Genomic DNA, 20,541 nt, shown 5'->3' with positions numbered 1-20,541 from the left:
ATAAAATTATATAGGTTTCAGGGGTACTCACCCCCCCCCCAGGAGAGTCTTCTCTGGTCACCTTTTATCCCCCTTCATCCTCCTCCACCTCCCCCTTCTCCAGATCTAAAGGTCAGTTTTCAACAGGTGCTCATTTAACCTTCCCCCACTCATCCACAGAGCTCTCGCACCTCCCAGACTCAGGCTGCCCCTGTCCCTAACGCCTGGCTCCTTCCTCTTGTTTTCTGAAACTTGTGTTTATTCTGTCATGAATCTTTCAGTAAGAATTGGTCTCCAAAGTTTTGGTCTCAGGGGCTGTCTAACATTTTGTACCCTGGTCGCCATTTGAGCCTGTAGCTGTTGAGAAAATTTACTAGTCACCTTGCGTCACCTGGAAACAGTGAACACAGACAGGCCAGGTGATGATCATGTTTGTTATTCTTCTCACACCATTGCTTGATATATTTGCTCAGTAGACGGACGAACACATTGGGGTGCACAAAGTTTGGGAGTTTGGACTCAGCCTCTGGACTGAGACATCTAAAAGCCAGGTAAGTTTCCTAAAAGGGCAGCAGGCCAAAGCTGACTTGCATATGCAAATTTCTGCTCCAAACGATCTTCTGTAAAGAATTCCAAGGAATGTTCTGGCCTGTCTCTGCATACAGCTTCATCAAAAATCCAGTACAGCCTGACCTGTGGTGGCGCAGTGGATAAAGCCTCAACCTGGAAATGCTGAGGTCGCTGGTTCGAAACCCTGGGCTTGCCTGGTCAAGGCACATATGGGAGTTGATGCTTCCAGCTCCTCCCCCCCTTCTCTCTCTCTGTCTCTCCCTCTCCTCTCTAAAATGAATAAATAAATAAAAAAATCCAGTACAGTGTCAGGTTTTGCTGGAATTTCTTTTTCATTTTGATGAAACTGTGTACAGAGGAACAAACATTTCTTGGACTTAGAATGCGCACTGACAGCACTGTTAATGGGAATAGCAGACTGCTGTGCAGCCTGGCTCTGCTCCCTCCAGGACTGACACACAAAAGAGATTACCCATTCTATCCATCACTGGGGGGTGGCTGATTAGGACCACATGGCTCTAGTTTAGACAAGAGTAACTTAACTCTCATCCATTCTCTTTTCCATTTACATGCTAGTTTGATGGAAGACATCCTTGATATCTTTAAGCCCTGCCATTTCACATTTCTCTTCTAGAAACATTGTTGTCACTAGACACCTAGGGACTTTGACAGTTGAAGACAGTTACATGTGATTGGGACAGAAGCCACTCACACTGGCAGCTTTTCTGGCAGTCAGGAGGGCTGCATCTTCCTTTCTTAGCCCCATCCCTGATCTTGTGTTCACCTAGCATGTTCCTAGGAATTTCATCCTTTGCACTTGAAGGTACCTGCCAAATGTCCAGGCCATCCACCATCTATTTCTTTCCTTTCTTTCTTCTTTCTTCTTCTTCTTCTTTTTTTTTTTTTTTTTTTTGAGAGAGAGAGAGAGAGGACAGGACAAAAAGGAGAAACATCAACTCGTAGTTGCAGCGCTTTAGTTGTTCATTGATTGCTTTCTCATATGTGCCTTGACCAGGGGCTCCAGCTGAGCCAGTGACCTTGGGCTTCAAGTCAGCGGCCTTTGGGCTCAAGTCAGTGACCATGGGATCACATCTGTGATCCTGTGCTCAAGCCAGCAACCTCACGGTTTCAAACCTGGGACCTTAGCATCTCTGGTTGATGCTCTATCTACTGCACCTCCACCAGTTAGGCTGTCCAGGCCATTTTTTTTTTTTTAAGAGAAAGCATTTTCTGACACTCCTTAGGCTCCATACCAGAAACTTTTGGCATGTCAGCTCTCTGGAGCTACATTGCTAAGTTTTGCTAGCAAACATACAATTGTATATAACCAGGCATTGAGTACAGCTACATAAACACTCAAAAATAATCAGAATGAACATAGTTTTGAATGAGCCATTTGGACATGATTGCAGTAGAATTACAAAATCTCAGATGGCAGTGAGTCCAAAAGCAATAAAATTGACTATATCCTCTCCTTTTCCCCATACAAGCAAGAAGGGTGAAAAATAGTACATCAAACTTTATGGTTTTTGAAAATCTCCTTCAAGTAATCATTTAAGAAAAATGAGCCTGACCAGGCAGTGGTGCAGTGAATAGAGCATCGGACTGGGATGCGGAGGACCCAAGTTCGAGACCCCAAGGTCGCCAGCTTGAGCGTGGGCTCATCTGGTTTGAGCAAAGCTCACCAGCTTGGACCCAAGGTTGCTGGCTCGAGCAAGGGGTTACTTGGTCTGCTGAAGGCCCACGGTCAAGGCACATATGAGAAAGCAATCAATGAACAACTGAGGTGTCGCAACGAAAAACTGATGATTGATGCTTCTCATCTCTCTTCGTTCCTGTCTGTCTGTCCCTGTCTATCCTTCCCTCTGACTCTCTCTCTGTCTCTGTAAAACAAAAAAAGAAAGAAATAGAAATGAGCAAGAGACTTTTTCTGGAGAAATCCCCTTCAGTTCAAAAGCTTTGAGTTTCTGACATTTTATCACTTTCTTTAATAATAATAATAATAATGAAGTGCCTGCCTGCCTGCCTGGAGAGGAGAGGTGATCTGTTTTGGTCTTTATGGTCCTTGCAGTTTGGATATCCTTAGGTTCCTCTACTATTTAAAATGCTCATTGTTCTGTCATCTGATGCATTTTTGCTGAGTTACTCAGGCGGTCCCCTTGGCATGCTCATTGTGCTATTATTCAACATCAGTGACTACTAAAACAGAAACACCCCTCCCTTCCTTCCTGCATCAAAAATCAATTAATAAGCTATAGTTGAAACAACGTGATCTGGGGTTCAAATTGGGTTCAAATCCCTATTCCAATTCATGCTAGACATTGGTACAAAATTCTCCATAAGAATAATAGTTAACACTCAGGTCTTGCTCCCTGCAGGATGCTGTTCTAAGCACTTGCATATGTTAACCGTTTCATTCTCACAACACTATGAATTAACACTATTATTTCCATCTCCTTTTCACAGAATGGTGAAATAGCTTACCCATATAACTAATCATGTAATTAGTACATATAGGTCTTATAACTAGTACATGGTAGAGAAGGCAACAAAGTTCTTGCCTTGACCACCTCTCATAGACAAGAGTTCTTATATATATAACACTCAGTTTTAGTAGTTGGCCTGCACTATGCCCTGTGTGCAGTGGTGGGATTCAAATAACAACTGGTTCTCTGCCCTAATGACCATTGCAAGTATAAAAAACAATATACCTAAAGGTAGTTTATTATTTCATGTATTTAATACTTAAATAAGAACAATAAAAGAGGTACACACAAACTAGATTATGTTGAGTTTTAAAATATTAATGAAAAAATATTAAATAATACCTGACAAACCATAGAACTGTTATTTAAGATATTTCCGTATTGCTTCCTGATTGGCATCCCCTCTTGCTATGTTTTTCACGTCTGGACGGAATGAACATGACTGCGGGCACTTAGAGTACACTGCTGTGCAGATGAATGTTACAAAAGAGTAAGGAAAGTAAGTTTGTGATTTCCACATTGGGCAGCTGCCCAGACACCCTCAGAGAGAACCCTGATTACAACTGCCATTTTAACAACCGGTTTGCCCAACTCAACAGAAAATTAGATATCGGTTCTGCCGTATGAACCAGCTGAATCCCACGGCTGCTTATGTGAATGTTTACTATCACTGTAACAGGGAGGGTCAGACAGCCCTTGTGAGAATGATTCAGGCTCTTAGTTGACTACACATCAACCAAGAAAGGGAATCTAGTCTTGAGTTGTATGAGTAAACTTAGAGTATTGAGAATAGAAGGCTATCAATCTCACTGTTCAGTTCACACTTCAGGAGGGACAATAGAAACAGGAATTCCAAGCAAATTAACCCCTCTCAACTTCATTTTTATCATCTGCACTGCCTCCTGGACTTGCAACCCTGAAATAATTTGATGATATATTATTTTCATTGGCAAGGAACAATTGAAGGAACTGAAATGTTTGCTCTGAAAAGGGAAAAAAATCAAGTAGGAAGATAGGAAACATGGTGGTCTCCTTCAAAATTTTCTTAGGTGAGAAAGAGGTTAAGCCTCATCTTTACAATCCCAGGTGGCAGAACTACTATCTAAGAATGAAAGAAATCAAAGGCAGATTTCAGCTTGGCCTAAGGAAACACTGTCTTACATGTAAAGCTATCCAAAAGTGAAATGAAGATTCTTGGGAGGAGGGAGTTCCTTGTGTGCCTAGGTATTCCAGCACAGGACAGGTGCTCACTGGTGACATTGGGCAAGATGATGTCTCATGCCCTTCCCCTGTCAGGATTTGATGCCTGGTGTGTTCACTGTCATTTATTGGTATCTGGCTTAGGTTCATTACATATATCATCTCTTTTCATTCCAACAACCCAATGGGATAAATTCTATTACCAGTCTCCTTTTACAGAGCAGTTGGAAAAATTTCATACCACATTCAAGGTTGCACACTTGGGAACCAGTCAAGCTTTGGGGCCAGGTCTGGTTGACTCTGAGGCCCTGCTCTTTCCAGCATGGCCTTGTGTGGGTTTTAAACCCAACTCCCTCCAAGCTTGGTGTGTGGAATAGAATGGAGGGGAGAAAGTGGGCATGGGGCAGCGTTGCAGACTGAAAGTGTTTGTGGTAGATTCAGCAAACATACATTGTGATTGGTAGCATTTGGCTGCCAGTATTTAATAATTGGAGGAGTTCACATAAAAATTTGTCTTAAAGATTGGAAACTCTAGTCGCTTTGTCCCAAATTCCCACTTGGCAGTCTGGCTGCAGCGTGCAGGGTCTGCCCCTTTGTCAGTGCCCCCACACTCTCCTCTCCGCTGTTTACACCGCCTCGTGCCCTGCTGCTCAACTCTTGTGCCTTCCTGCGTGGCCTCCAGAGGGATGTCACTGTGCTACACCAATGTGAACATTTTAGTGAATGCATAACAAATCATAAGTTCAGGAGTAGGAAAGTGCCTGTTGCATTTCCTAGAGAGGGCAGTTGAGCCCCAGAGTCTCATGGTGGCACAGAACATCAGGGCAGGACTGCTCAGTGCACACACTCTGGGGGAGCTGCCCTCTGAGAGGACTGGTGTCCCAGCTGGAGCGGGCTCCGGCCAAGCCCCTGCACTTGAGGATAACTGTAGCCTTGGAAGGCATTTTATCTCGAGTCTCCATAAAACAGAACTTTCTCTGATTTGGGTGCTCTTGATTCTGAGGTGTTTTCAGAGAACCCTCCCCAAGAGTCCCTAGCACCTCTAACAGCAAGAGCTAAGCAAAGGACCTAGTGACTCAAGCTTAATTTTAATAGTGAGAATTACTTATCAGTCTGTTGTTTAATATTTCTAAGTTCTGTCTGAAGATCCCACGTTAACCCTGTCTCCATGCCACCAGCTCTCCCATTGGTGAGAGATGTACAACAAGGTGTAGTTGTCACTCCCAAGTCATTTGGGGGGGGGAGGGGTTAGGACCAGATTTTGATGTGGAAGAGAGAGAATGGTCTCGGGTCAGGAAACCAGAATTCAGTTTTGGCTCATCCATTAATATCATTCCTGTGCTTATGGGAAGGTCTCTCCTTCTCTCTGAATCTCCGTTTCCTCTTCTGTAATCTAAAAGGCAGTATTAAGGTTTCTTAAAAACCCCTTAATGGTTTTAAATTTTCATGATCCACAGATAGAGCTAGAATAATAGGACTTGGGACATGCCCAAAATTCTTGGCAGTAGAAGGAAAAAGTTAGATTAGTCCATCAGAGCTCCTTGCATTTTCCTTTTCCTTTACTTTTTTTTTTTTTTTTTTTACAGAAAGTGAGTCAGAGAGAGGGATAGACAGGGACAGACAGACAGGAACGGAGAGAGATGAGAAGCATCAATCATTAGTTTTTCATTGCGCGTTGCAACACCTTAGTTGTTCATTGATTGCTTTCTCATACGTGCCTTGACTGCGGGCCTTCAGCAGACCGATTAACCCCTTGCTGGAGCCAGTGACCTTGGGTTCAAGCTGGTGGGCTTTTTTGCTCAAACCAGATGAGCCCGCGCTCAAGCTGGCGACCTCGGGATCTCGAACCTGGGTCCTCTGCATCCCAGTCCGACGCTCTATCCACTGCGCCACCGCCTGGTCAGGCCCTTTTCCTTTACTTTTATTTCCTTCCATCCACCTCTACATTTTCCCTTCTTTCTGCCCCTTTCTCCTCTCTCCCTCTCTTTCTTCTTACCTTCCTTCCTCTTTTCTTCCCTTTCCTTTTGAGATGTTTTACTTGATCAGAATGAAGATACAACAGAGGTCATTAGTAACACAGAAATCAACTAAGCAGCTTTCTGTGAACACCCAGGAGCACATTCTAGGAAGCCTGAGACTGTTTTGCCTTCCCTGAACTAAAACTCTGGTCAAGCTTATTGTCTAACCCGGCATCCCACTGTCATGTAGACCTTCAACCAACTTCTTTAGATCTTAGCTTGTAAGTCTTTTGAAATGCTGTCCTTATTCTCCGTCAAGGTAGAATTTAGTATGTATTTTTTCCTCTAATCCACATGAAAGTGTCCGTGTTTGGGAGGTATATGTGCTGACCACACAGCTGGACTGTAAGGACCTCGAGTTAATGGACCGTGTTTTATGTACAATGCTGGGTATGTGATACATCTTAATTTCACCTTTTTCTTTTCTTGCTTCATCTGATATCTCCACCATTAACATCAGATGACTATGTGCCATGTGTCCAGCCTCTGTTGGACACTGGGTCACCTGTCATTAGCCACACACATATCAAGGAACCCATCACCTCTGCTCTCTCCTCTCCTTTCTATTCTCATCCTTTTCTCTTCCCTTGCTAGCCAGCCCATTGTTATAAGTGGACTGGTGGGGCCTTCAAAGTGAGACAAGACAAAAACTACATGTTTCTCTTTTGAAGATAGGTATGTATGCAGTTGGGAAATGGCTTTTTTAGAAACAGGAATTTCTTACTTTATACCACACAAATAATAAATTTTTAAATTGTTTTAATTTAGGATGGCATCTTGAGTTTGAAACTTAATGCTCTTTCTCAATTTACCTTGCTTTAATAGAAATAATGCGTAAAGTAGCTGTCTACATGGCAGAAACTGGCAACTGAGACTTTTAGATCAGCCCAAATGGGGATATTCTCTTTTGAATCTGGACACTGATTCACCAATAGTGGAGACAGTGCCTGTCTTTTTAGGGTTAGTGATAAATTACAACCAAAGTTTTATGTTATTCATTTGGATAATCAGTATAATGCACTAGGAAATATTTGCATTCTCCAGTCAGTCACGTAACTTTCCTGGGGCTACCGATGGGAACGTAAGGATATATTTGCAATCAGGATGACTTGTCACAGAGGAAAATCCCATTTTTTGTGGGCAGCACACCTGGATGCAGAAGGGAATGGGAGAGAAGTGTTGCAAGGACTCAACAGTTGAGGAGTCTGCAATGGAGGTTCTCCAGGAACTGGCGCAGCTCAGAAAACAGTGGCTCACCACTTCTAAGAAAAAGCCCCAAGTTCTGTCTTCTTGAAAATAAGATGTTTGAGATATAATTTGCATATCATACAATTTGTTTAAAGTGTACAATTTAATCGTTTTTAACATATTGGCATGTATGTGCAACCGTCACCCTAGTCAGTCTTAGAACATTTCATGAACTCAGAAAGAGTCCCCACACCTTCAGCCATCAAGCTTTACCCCCATAGCCTTCAGCCCTAAGCTCCCATCTATCTCCTTTCTATCCTTAGAGATTTGCCTGTTCTGGATTTTTCATATAAATAAAATAGTAAAATATGTGGCCTTTTATTATTAAAAATATTATAAATACGTGCTAACTTTTTTCATTCACCACAATGTTCCAAGTTCAACCATGCTGTACCATTTTCAGCACTTCACTTTTTTCTTGCTGAATAATATTCCACTGTGGATCTACATTTCAGCTATCCATTTACCAGTATATGGACATTTGAATAGTTTCCACCTTTGGGTTGTTTTGGATAATCCTGCAATAAACATCTTGATACAAGTTTTTGTTTAGACACAGCTTTCCCCTTCTTGATACCTAGGTGGGGAATTGCTGCATTATATGTTTCATCATTTGAACAGCTGCCAGACAGAAAGGCTGCACCATTTCACCAGCAATGGCTGAGGGCTCCAGTGCTTCCACATTCTCATCGACATTTGTCATTGTGGCCTTTTTTATTATACCTGTCCCGATGGGTATGAAGTAGTACTCATTGTGATTTTGATTTGCATTTTCTTGATGACTGATGGTGTTGACCATCCTTTCAGCTGCTTGTTAGCCACATACATCTTCTTTGGAAAAATATCTATCAGATCCTTGTCCCATTTTTTAATTTGTTTTTTTGTCTTTATTATTGAGTTGTGAGAGTTCTTATTTATTATTATATTAGTAATTTATTATTATTAATTATTGATGTTGCATATTACTAGTTTAATAGAATAATATATTAGATATATTTATACATGCTAAATATTAATATAGATAGATATTATATTTACATATAATATGTATATCTAAATTTTAATCCATTCTATAAATATATTTTATATATTCTAGATACAGATCTCTTATGAGATATGTAAATTGCAAATATTTTCTCCTACTCTGTGGGTTCTCCTCATTTTTTTGTATTTTATGAAAAACAAAATTTTTAAATACTGATGAAGTTCAATTGATCTTTTATTTTTCTTTTGTTTTTTATGTCATATACAGGAATCCAATGCCAAATCTGAGATTTAAGGATTTACCTCTTTGGTTTCTTTTAAGAGTTTTACAGTTTTAGCACTTACGTCCAGGTCTTTGATCCTCTGTGTGTTGTGTTCAGGTCCAGCTCCACTGTTTTGTGGCATTGCTCCAGCACCATTTGTTGAAAAGACTATCCTTTCCCCATTGAGTGGTATCGGCACCCTTATTGAAAATCAGCTGACCACAGGCTCATGGGCTTATTTCAGGGCCCTTACTTTCACTCCACTGATTTCTATGTCTATCCTTGTGCCAGTACTACACCGTCTTAATCACTGTTGTTTATGGCTTTCGTAGTAACTTTTGATATTGAGAAGTATGAGTCCTCCAACTTTGTTTTCCTTTTTCAAGATTGCTTTGGCTATTCAGGGCCCTTGCAATTCTGAATTGTAGAATCAGCTCGTCAATTTCTACAAAGAAGTCAGCTGGGAGTCTGATAAAAATGACATGAAATTTATAGATCAAATTCATGGAATTTATAGATCATCTTAACAATAGAAAGTCTTCCAATGCATGAACATTTGATTTTTTTCATTTACCTTGATCTTTGATTTCTTTACACAATTAATTTTTTTTTTTTTTCCGAAGCTGGAAACGGGGAGAGACAGTCAGACAGACTCCCGCATGCGCCCGACCGGGATCCACCCGGCACGCCCAGCAGGGGCGACGCTCTGCCCACCAGGGGGCGATGCTCTGCCCCTCCGGGGCTTCGCTCTGCCGCGACCAGAGCCACTCCAACGCCTGGGGCAGAGGCCAAGGAGCCATCCCCAGCGCCCGGGCCATCTTTGCTCCAATGGAGCCTTGGCTGCGGGAGGAGAAGAGAGAGACAGAGAGGAAGGGGGGGTGGAGAAGCAAATGGGCGCTTCTCCTATGTGCCCTGGCCGGGAATCGAACCCAGGTCCCCCACACGCCAGGCCGATGCTCTACCACTGAGCCAACCGGCCAGGGCTACACAATTAATTTTTTTAGCTTTCAAAGTATAAGTTTTATGCTTCTCGTGTGTGTGTGTGTGTGTGTGTGTGTGTGTGTGAGAGAGAGAGAGAGAGAGAGAGAGAGAGAGTCAGAGATAAAGTCAGAGAGAGGGACAGACAGGGACAGACAGACAGAAAGGGAGAGAGACGAGAAGCATCAACTCTTTGTTGTGGCACCTTAGTTGTTCATTAATTGCTTTCTCATATGTGCCTTGACCAGGGGGCTAAAGCAGACCAAATAACCCCTTGCTCAAGCCAGCGACCTTGGGCTCAATCTGATGAGCCTTGCTCAAACCAGATGAGCCCATGCTCAAGCCGGTGACCTCAAAGTCTCGAACCTGGGTCCTTCGTGTCCTCGTCTGATGCTCCATTCACTGCACCACTGCCTGGTCAGACTATGCTTCTCTTGTTAAATATATTCCTAAATACTTTTTTTCTTTGTGATGCTATTGTTTTCTTAATTTTATTTTCAGTTTGCTCATCACAAGTATATTGAAATAGAATTCAATTTTGTTCATTGATCTTGGATCCTGCAATTTCATTGAACTCATTTGGTAGTTCTAGTAGTTTCTTAGTGGATTCCTTAGGATTTTCTATATACAAAATTGTGTCATCTAAAAATAGAGATATTTTTACTTTTTTCTTTCAAATCTGGGTGTATTTTATTTCTTTTTCTTGCCTAATTGTATTGGCCAGAATGTTTATTGCACTCTTATAATAGCTGTTGCATCTGCAGTATGATGTTGAATAGAAGTGGCAGAGTGGACAACCTTATTTTGTTCCTAATCTCAAGGGAAAAGTATCCAGTATTTCAGTGTTCAGTATGATATTAGATGTTATTTTTTTGTAGATACCCTTTATTAGGTTGAAGAAGTTCTCTTGTAGTCTTAGTTTGTTGAATGTTTTTATGAAAGAGGCTTCAATGTTGCCATTAGATGCATCTTCTGCATCTGATAAAATGATCATGCGGTGTTTGTTTTTTATTCTATTGATATGGTATATTACTGACATTTATTTTTGAATAAAAAACCAGTTTTTGCATTCCAGGAACAAATTACACTTGGTCATGGGATATAATTTTTTTTTAGGATGGCTACTATTTTTAAATTTATTTAGAAAATTAAATTTATCAAAGTAACATTGATAAAAAGTGTACATAGGTTTTAGATAAATTTTTCTATAGCATTTGAACTGTTGATTGTGTTGTGTACCTATCAATTAAAGTCATGTCATTTTCTGTCACCGTGTATTTGTCCCTCTTTATTACTCTCCCCTCACTCTTTCTCCTGGTAACCACTTTACTTTTATCTATGTCCATGAGTCTCATTTGGGGATATAATTATTTTTATATATTCAGTTTGCTAGTATTTTGTTGAGATCTTTTTCTTATTATTATCTCTCTTTTTCTTTTTTCTTTTCTTTTCTTTTATTTATTTTATTTTATTTTTTATTTTATTTTGCATCCACATCATAAAAGATACTGATCAATCTGTAGTTTCCTTGTGATGTCTTTGGTTCTGGTATCAGGATGATAATATCCCCTTAGAAAAAATTAGGAAATTTTCCCTTCTGTTCTATTTTTCTGAAAAGTTTGTGAAGAACTGGTGTTCTTCGATAGAATTCACTTGACACCTGGTCCTGGGCTTTTCTTTGTTGGCAGTTTAAATACGAATTCAATCTCTATATCTATAGGTCTATTTGGGTTGTCTGTGTCTTGTTGAGTTAGTTTTATCACTCTCCAGAACTTGCCCATTTCATCTGTTTTCTAATTTGTTGGCATACAATTAGAATATCCCTTTATCATGCTTTTTATTTTAATAATGTCATCAGTAGCAATGTCTACTGTTTCATTTCTGATTTTATTTATTTGTCGTCCTTTTTTCCTTGTTTTTTTGGCTAGAGGTTTGTCAATTGTGTTTACCTTTCTGAAGATCTAGCTTTTGGTTTTATGGATTTTCTCTATTTTTTTTTTCTGTTCTCTATTTTGTTAATCTCCACTCTAATCTTTTATTTTTTCCCTTCTGCTTTCTTTAGTTTTAGTTTGCTGTTCTTTACATAGAATTTTAAAGTGGAGGATTAGGATATTAATCTGAGATCTCTCCTTTTTCAATCTAGGGATACAGCTGTAAATTTCCCTCTGAACATTGTTTAGCCCAGGGGTCCCCAAACTATGGCCTGTGGGCCACATGTGGCCCCCTGAGGCCATTTATCCGGCCCTCGCAGCACTTCTGGAAGGGGCACCTCTTTCATTGGTGGTCCGTGAGAGGAGCATAGTTCCCATTGAAATACTGGTCAGTTTGTTGATTTAAATTTACTTGTTCTTTATTTTAAATATTGTATTTGTTCCCGTTTTGGTTTTTTACTTTAAAATAAGATATGTGCAGTGTGCATGGGGATTTGTTCATAGTTTTTTTTTTATAGTCCGGCCCTCCAACGGTCTGAGGGACAGTGAACTGGCCCCCTGTGTAAAAAGTTTGGGGACCCCTGGTTTAGCCCATGCCATAAGTTTTGGCATGTTGTGTCTTTATTTTCATTCATCTCAAAGTGTTTTAATTTCCCTTTTGATTTCTTCTTTGGTTCATTAGTTATTTAAGAGTATGTTGTTTCATTTTACATATTTGTGAGTTTCCCAATTTTCTTTCTATTATTGATTTCTTATTTTATTTCACTGTAATCAGAGAACATACTTGGTATTATTTCTAACCCTTTAAATTTATTGAGGTTTGTTTCATGGCCTAGCATATAGAGAATTTTCTACGGCCGCTAAAGAAGAATGTATATCCTGCTGTGATGGGTGGAGTATCCTATAAATGTCTGTCAGGTCTGAGTGGTTATTAGTGTTGTTCAAGTCCTCTACTTCCGTTTTAATTTTCTGTCTAGTTTTTCTACCTATTATTGAAAGTGGGATACTAAAATCTTATTATTTTTGAATTGTCTATTTCTCTCTTCATTTCTGCCAGTTTTGTTTCATGTATTTTGGTGCTCTCTTGTTAATTGCATATATATTTCTAATTATTATAACTTCCTGGTTGCTGATTCTTTTATTATTATAAAATGTTCCTCTTTAGTAACATTTTCACTCTTAAAGCCTATTTTATCTAATATTAGTATAGCTAGTTCAGCTTTTTTGTGGTTGCTCCAAAGCTCTGATTTGAATGCTCAAAGGTTTTGATGGGCAGGCTAAGTCAATGAAAGAATTGCTTGTTTTCTTTCTTTTTGGCTCATATTTCAAATGAAATATTTCACCAGTCAACAGGTCCTCCTTGGGTGCTAGATATGGTCCACAACACAAAGACCCATGTGATGTGAAACTCTTTCATCTAGCTAGAACCCTGTTCATGGGATTGCTTAATTAGTTCCTTGTCCTCTTCACTTCATCCTCAATAAATTTAAATCATATCCCCTTTTAGAAGTCTTCATTACCATGACATAAAAGTAAGAAAAGGCCCTGGCCGGTTTGCTCAGTGGTAGAGCGTTGGCCTGGCGTGCAGGAGTCCCGGGTTCGATTCCCGGCCAGGGCACACAGGAGAAGCGCCCATCTGCTTCTCCCCCCCCCCTCCTTCCTCTCTGTCTCTCTCTTTCCCTCCCGCAGCCGAGGCTCCACTGGAGCAAAGATGGCCTGGGCCCTGGGGATGGCTCCTCGGCCTCTGCCCCAGGCACTAGAGTGGCTCTGGTCGCAACAGAGCGACACCCCGGAGGGGCAGAGCATCACCCCCTGGTGGGCATGCCGGGTGGATCCTGGTCGGGCGCATGCAGGAGTCTGTCTGACTGTCTCTCCCTGCTTCCGGCTTCAGAAAAATACAGGGAAAAAAAATTAAAAAAAAAAAAAAGTAAGAAAATTAAATTGAAAAAAAAAGAAATCAGGAAATGTTTATAAAAATCATAGGAATAAACAAGTGCTAGGAAACAAGATATTTACTCTTGAACTCCTCAAGTCAGAAGAGCTCCCTGAATTCGTTGGGTCATTCACTTGCTCTGAACTCAGTAGAAAACTCCCAGGTGATGCCACTGAGAAATGGTAGAGTGAGGATGGCACATTGGGGCCTCTGTCTGTGTGCCCTAGTGGGCCAGAGTGATTGCAGATTTCCTAAGAAAGAAGGAAAACAAAAAAATAGATGTAATGCACTCAGAGTGAGGGTCCCTGTTTGATCTTTCCCGGTCTCTGAGCCCACTTGTTGTGAAGGATGACAGCTCAGATGCTTCTATTGGATGAGAAAATTATATTCTGAGCCAGTTTCCTGTCACAGCGCTGAGCTCCAAGAGTTCAGAGAGAAGAGGGTAGCATGACCTTTACCTAGCTATGTGTTGGCATGAGCCCCTGGTGACACTGTGTCTGCACCACCAGGACACTGGCAGTTTTGGAGCAGCTCTTCCCCACTCTTTCAATAGCTAGCCAATTTGGTCTCAGGAAACCACTCTGTGTCTGGGTTTGGAAGTCATTTTTAATTTTGTGACAAAGACAAATGTGTCCTACGGGAATAGTAAGTGGTTTTACTGGTGATATTAATGGAACCGTGACCTCTTCTGTATCTATGATCCTACAAAACAAAAAGTGTTTGTATTCTAATGTATCAGGCAAGTTTATTCTTAGCCCTTCCTCGAAGCAAACTGCAGAGGAAACACAGTATGACTAAGCCCAGAGAATACTGTTTGTGAGGGTATATGGCTGTGTCTTTTCTTCCATGAGCCCATTTGCAAACACAGTAGATTTATAATGCTACTGTAATCGTGATACAGATAATGTGTTTTGAATTATGTTAGGATGGACACAACTCATTGAGATTCTGACCTCTTTGAACAGAATTGCAGTGGGCCCAGTACTGAAATTGGTATTGGCTTTTACAGGCCAATAGCTGTAGTAAAATTCACACATTTGGGGATCCAAAGAGACAAAGGGAAAGTAAGTAGAAATCCAAAGGTACATTGAATGAGCCTCTTCCGTTTTCATTTGTGATTGGCATTCATTAGCCTAGAAATGGCTACACTGATGTTTACTGTTTCCTGCCAGAGCTGTTATGCCAGTGTCCTTGGTTGAACATGATTGCTTAAGGAGACAGTAAATTAAATGTGAAGGATTTACAGTTTAGTTGCATGAATTAAACTATTTCCTGGTGTTTATGTTTACCTTGGGACTCACAAAGGAGACAAAAATATAGACTCACAGAAGGAAGGAAAGGAGTGATCAAATCCCAATAGTCTCTGCCCAAATGTCTAGCTCAGCAGTTTTATTTAGGGGAGGAATTTCGTGCTGATAATGACTCTTTGTCCCTGTATAATTAACTTTTCCTCTCTGCATATGTGACTGTACACACTGAGCTCTCCCAAAAGACTTATAACTATTAACTGTGATAGTTAATCTCTCATTCTATTATATTGGACAAAACTAAAGTAAATCAATTGCCAATTTTATATTTTCTTCAAGTAAAAATGGATGGTGCTTTATAATTTGAGACTTAAATTCAATAATTTTAAAAATGTTATGAAAAATACACAATCATTCTAGAAAATATGACAAATATAGAAGAAGGTAAATGAGCAAATAACCCATGAAACCACTACTCAGAGGTAATCATTAACATTTTAGTGTATACATTTTGTCTCTTTTTGTACCATTATATGAATGTATATTTATACTTTTAATAGTTAAGATTGTGAGTATAATTTGTGCTTTTCACATATCCTAACCCCACTCTCCACAAGTTCAGATTTCTCATAATAATAAAAAGAAAAATAACAGCTAACATATATATAGTACTATCTATCTACCAGGCACCATTCTAAGCACTTAATGTATATTAATTCACGTAAGTCTCATGTAACCCTTTGAAGTAGATTTTATGAGCAAGGCACAGAGGGTAAGATGGTTTGCTCAAGGTCTCACAACCAGTAAGGGCAGAGCTGGGATTCAGACCCAGGTTGTAGAGCAGGGGTCCCCAAACTTTTTACACAGGGGGCCAGTTCACTGTCCCTCAGACCGTTGGAGGGCCGGACTATAAAAAAAACTATGAACAAATCCCTATGCACATTGCATATATTTTAAAGTAAAAAAACAAAACGGGAACAAATACAATATTTAAAATAAAAAACAAGTAAATTTAAGTCAAGAAACTGACCAGTATTTCAATGGGAACTATGGGCCTGCTTTTGGCTAATGAGATGGTCAATGTGCTCCTCTCACTGACCACCAATGAAAGAGGTGCCCCTTCCGGAAGTGCAGCGGGGGCCGGATAAATGGCCTCAGGGGGCCGCATGTGGCCCGCCGGCCGTAGTTTGGGGACCCCTGTTGTAGAGTGTGTGCTCTTAATCACCATGATCTGTTGCCTCCCTCTGACTCTCTACTTCTGAACGGCCCTGTCCTAAATCTGCCTGCCCAGCCCTTCCTCCTACTGATCGCCCTCTTCTCAGAATTCCTCTAACCCTAAGATTGTATAACATGCCATATACTTCCCCTTGAATGTATGAAAATCAGCCCCATTTCCAAAAACCAGTTGCCACCTACAGCCCTTCTGTGGGGGAGCCCTAAGTAGAAACTGGCCTTCAGGCTGGCTCTGCTTGTGTCTAGAAAGCTCATTTCATCTGTTTTCATGTCTGTTTTCTCATCTTTAAAGTGATGAGGTTGGACAGCTCTTCGTTCATTCATTCATTTAATATACATTAAGCAGTTTTTCCTCTATTTCCTCTCCTCTAAGAATTCATCGTCCAATGTGCAGCCAGAGAAGTATACTGTCAGTTCAGTGTCAGTGTGTTAAGTGTTGTCATAAAAGAATGCTGGGGATGTTGCTGCGAATGCCCTAAGATGGGCTATGGCTAGCCTGCAAGGCTTCCCAAAAGTTGGAATTATTTAGGCATCTAGGGACATATGTGGTGGTCTGTGATGATAGAGTCTCTCTAGGGCCCTCTCTACTGTGCTTCAAAGCATCCCATCCTCAGCAGGCTACAACAATGTCAGCAATGGCACTTTTTTGTTTTTCTTAAAACTATAGGAATTTATTGTCACACATTCTAGAAACTAGAGGTCTGAAATCCAGGTGTCAACAGGGCCCTGAAACCTGGAGGGAGGAGCATCCTTCCACGTTGCTCCTGACATTCTGCTGGCACCTGGCTGTCCTTGGCATCCCTTGACTTAAAGCTTCATGATTCCAGTCTCTGCCTTTGTCTTCTCCTGACATTCACCCCTGTCATGTCTTCAAATGGCCAACCTTTTATAAGGACCCCAGTCACACCAGATGAGAACTCCACCTTACTTAACCGAAGTAATTTCATCGGCAGTAACCCTATTTGACCCAAATGATTTCATATTCTGATGTACTAGGGGTTAGGACTTAGACATGTCCTTTAGGAGGAAACACAGTTCAGCCTGTAACAACCTCTATAGCCACCATCGAGTCTTGGCAATCACTGCCTACTTACTGCTCTTGTTTCTCCAATTCATTCTCTACTCTGCATCAGAATGAGCTTCATCAATTCCAGCAAGCAGGTGGGGCCTAATTAGTTCTTTCAGGCCCAGACAGAGAGAGTTCACATAGGACTTCTTCCCATTTGGGCAACTCAGGCTGAAACCAAGGGGGGAAGATAGGAACACAGTAACTCCTGAAAAGGTCGCTGTCAATGGATTACCAAAGGCAAGGGTATGGTACATGGCAGGATGTTTCTAATAGGATCTGATGCTCATTCTTGTCCACAGAGGAATTACAGGGAAGCTGAACAGGTGGCTTGAATCCTAATGGCCAAGTGCCATACTTTAAAAGGTGGTATCTTGGTGACAATTTAAAGCCTTTTCCTGATCTCTTTGCATGCACTTGCTCGTATTTTCTGTTAGCAGGGAAGTGGTGCATACCAAAGAAATAGACCTTCCGTGTGTATAATAAATGCAATATTCACTACCACTTCCCCAGCCCCCCCACTCCCTAGTAGCTCAGACGTTTGGATTTATTATTAGTAAGGTGACCAACTTTTTTACAATGAAAAGGAGGACAAAAATAAATTGAAAAAAATAATATTGTAAATAAAAGAAACATTTTATTCATTGCAGTAATACTACACTATTATATGATAAATGCATAATAAAAACATTTGTAAGGTGACGGAAGAAAATTGGACTTTGGGTGATGGGAATGCAGCATAATCAAATGTCAAAATAACCTAGAGATGTTTTCTCTGAACATATGTACCCTGATTTATCAATGTCACCCCACTAAAATTAATAAAAAACATTTGTAATATTTTATATTGTAATTATGCTTACATGCCTATAAATTTTTAATAATAATTTTAAGGAAAAAGTACTCATTTAGATACAAATACGTCACATCACACACAATGGATCGACTCTGAGTTGATCAAGTACAGACATTTACAGATTAGTCTTCCAATATCAGAAAGGAGGATGTGTAGAAGGACACTTTTCGAAGGAGGACGGAACTTACAAAAGAAGAACTGTCCTCCCTAAAGGAGGACGACTGGTCACCCTATTATTAATCTGCTTGGAAAGGTTTAGAAAACCTTTAACTCATGCTTTGGTCATTCAAATGCTAATCCCATCTTCAATTTGACACCTTCCTACTATTTTTATCTGTGTCATATGTGCTCAAAGACAGCTGATCACTGCACCTTCCTTTGGCTTCTTACAAAGGCTCTGGAGGGGCTTCCTGAAGCACTTAGCACAGCTCTGGCAAGAAGTTTATGCAGAATAGTCTCCTATCTCTCTCACTTGCATTTTATGGCTTTCCCTCTAGTAGTCTGAACAATGCCCACCTCCCTGTATCACAATTACATATTAGGCCATTAGGGTAATCTTATCTTAGGCTAAAACCTGAATGAGTAATTCATTGTATTAGAGAAGCATTCTTTTTCTGGGCAGAACCACAGCAAGCCAGATTTAGGGACAAGAATATGAATTTATGGATTACATCAAGGAGAAATGACGTACTATGGCAGTGTCCATATTGCCTGGCCAGCTACCCGGTCTAAATGTTTGTAATATAATCATTTATGTATGTACGACTACTTCTCCATTTTCTTCTCGTTCAGATACAGGTAGACCTTTCCTAGAGATGCACAGTGAAATACCTGAGATGGTATACATGACTGAAGGAAGAGAGCTGGTCATTCCCTGCCGGGTTACATCCCCAAACGTCACTGTTACTTTAAAAAAGGTAAAGTTAAGCAATGATATTCTCAGAATATTTTTACTGCAAATGAGCATAACAAATTTTTTGATATCTTATATCTGCAGAATAAATTTCCTACAGACATTGGGCTTCTCGGTAGGCTTTTTAGTAACATCCTTTTACTATAGAGCATAAGTGCTGGAAGTTATACCCATGCATGTATTCAAATGGAATAAAATGGTGTCTTAAGCATTATGTGACTAATGAAAGAACTAAAGTCATAAAAAATTTTGCATTTGCCACAAATCCAAATATCTGCAACTGTGAAAAAAAAGCAATTATATTGTTTTCACAAATTAATAACTGGACAGAGAGTGATTAATCCAGATTTTTGCTAAAGACAGACCAGGCAGGTGGGTGCCTGATCCCCCAGAGCTCCCACCTGTGGTCTGAACTGGGAAATTCCTGGTAACAGAAGGCTGTTCTCCTGCTGGGCATCCAAACTTAGCCTCTTAAGGGAGAGAATATTATAATGAGATTTTTCTTCCTGTTATATTCTAAGTTGTGCATGAAGAGAAGGAAAAAGATTTATGGTAGAATTTAATAAAAGCAAAAGCTATACTTTGTCAGTTCCACTAACTCTCAGCAGTACGAGTTGAGGAGTACATTAAGACTCAGAATTGGATAAAAGCTCCTAAAATGAAAAACTGGTGAATCTCGAAAGCTCAGAGCTTTAAGAGAAAAAGTTAAGGCTGTCCCACCACACAACAGCTATGTAGGATGTGTGGGGGTGGGGTGGTAGCCAAGTGGAAAAGTTTAGAGTGATTTTTTTTTTATTCATTTTTAGAGAGGAGAGAAAGAGACAGAGAGGGAGAGAGAGGAGAGAGAGACAGAGAGAAAGAAGGGGGGAGGAGCTGGAAGCATCAACTCCCATACGTGCCTTGACCAGGCAAGCCCAGGGTTTCGAACCGGCGACCTCAACATTTCCAGGTCGACGCTTTATCCACTGCACCACCACGGGTCAGGCGATAGAGTGATTTTTAGTATCACCTACTAACCCTGAATACTGAAATGTAACCTGCATGTCTCTGTCTTCTTCCTTTGCATTCACTCCCCTACATTGTTAATGTTAAGTCCTCAATACAGTCCATCAGAGACAGATTTGGGCTTCCGTTACACCTGCTATCATTGCCAGGAAATATAAGATCTTCGTGTGTCAGAGCTGGAAGCAGCAGAAGAGTCTAACTTCATTGGTGGAAGAAAACACCAGAGGCTCTCAGGGAGTCCCGGGACCATACTGGGCACTGGAACTCATATCCTGACTTCTGCTTAGCTGCTCTTGCCACCCCTCTGTGAGTGCCTAGTATGCAGAGGGGGAGGCCCAGTGTGGTTAAGAGCAGAGACCCAGGCCTCCCTGTATGGCTTCTTATCACCCTACACTTACCTGCTGGACAAACTGGCAAGTAATCAACCCACTCTCTGCCTCAGTTTTCTCATTTTAGAGACAGGAGTGACCACAGCAGTGCCCGCCTCATGTGGTGATCAGGAAGACAAAGTGAGGTCATCTATGGAAAGCACTTAGTGGAGTGCCTGGTGCATGATTAATATAAGGACTTTCCCTTCTATTTCTTGTCAGGCATTTTCCTCCAGTTTGTCACCCTTCACTCTCCTTTTCCC

The 20,541-nt window shown here is 40.7% G+C and overlaps 1 protein-coding gene across 1 annotated transcript in view; it reads left to right on the top strand.

Moving 5' to 3' along the window:
* The window catches only part of FLT1 (fms related receptor tyrosine kinase 1), a 227,179-nt gene that overhangs the window by 49,447 nt on the left and 157,191 nt on the right, over nucleotides 1-20,541 (top strand). Inside the window, exon 4 of the mRNA XM_066369267.1 lies at nucleotides 18,785-18,909. Within this exon, the coding sequence (XP_066225364.1) occupies nucleotides 18,785-18,909 (125 nt within the window). The remainder of the gene's footprint in view (nucleotides 1-18,784; nucleotides 18,910-20,541) is intronic.

Source organism: Saccopteryx leptura, chromosome 2 (assembly GCF_036850995.1).
Source record: "Saccopteryx leptura isolate mSacLep1 chromosome 2, mSacLep1_pri_phased_curated, whole genome shotgun sequence".
In the NCBI taxonomy this organism is placed as follows: domain Eukaryota; kingdom Metazoa; phylum Chordata; class Mammalia; order Chiroptera; family Emballonuridae; genus Saccopteryx; species Saccopteryx leptura.
Note: the sequence above shows the minus strand (reverse complement) of the source record. Positions and strands in the feature narration are given on the sequence as shown.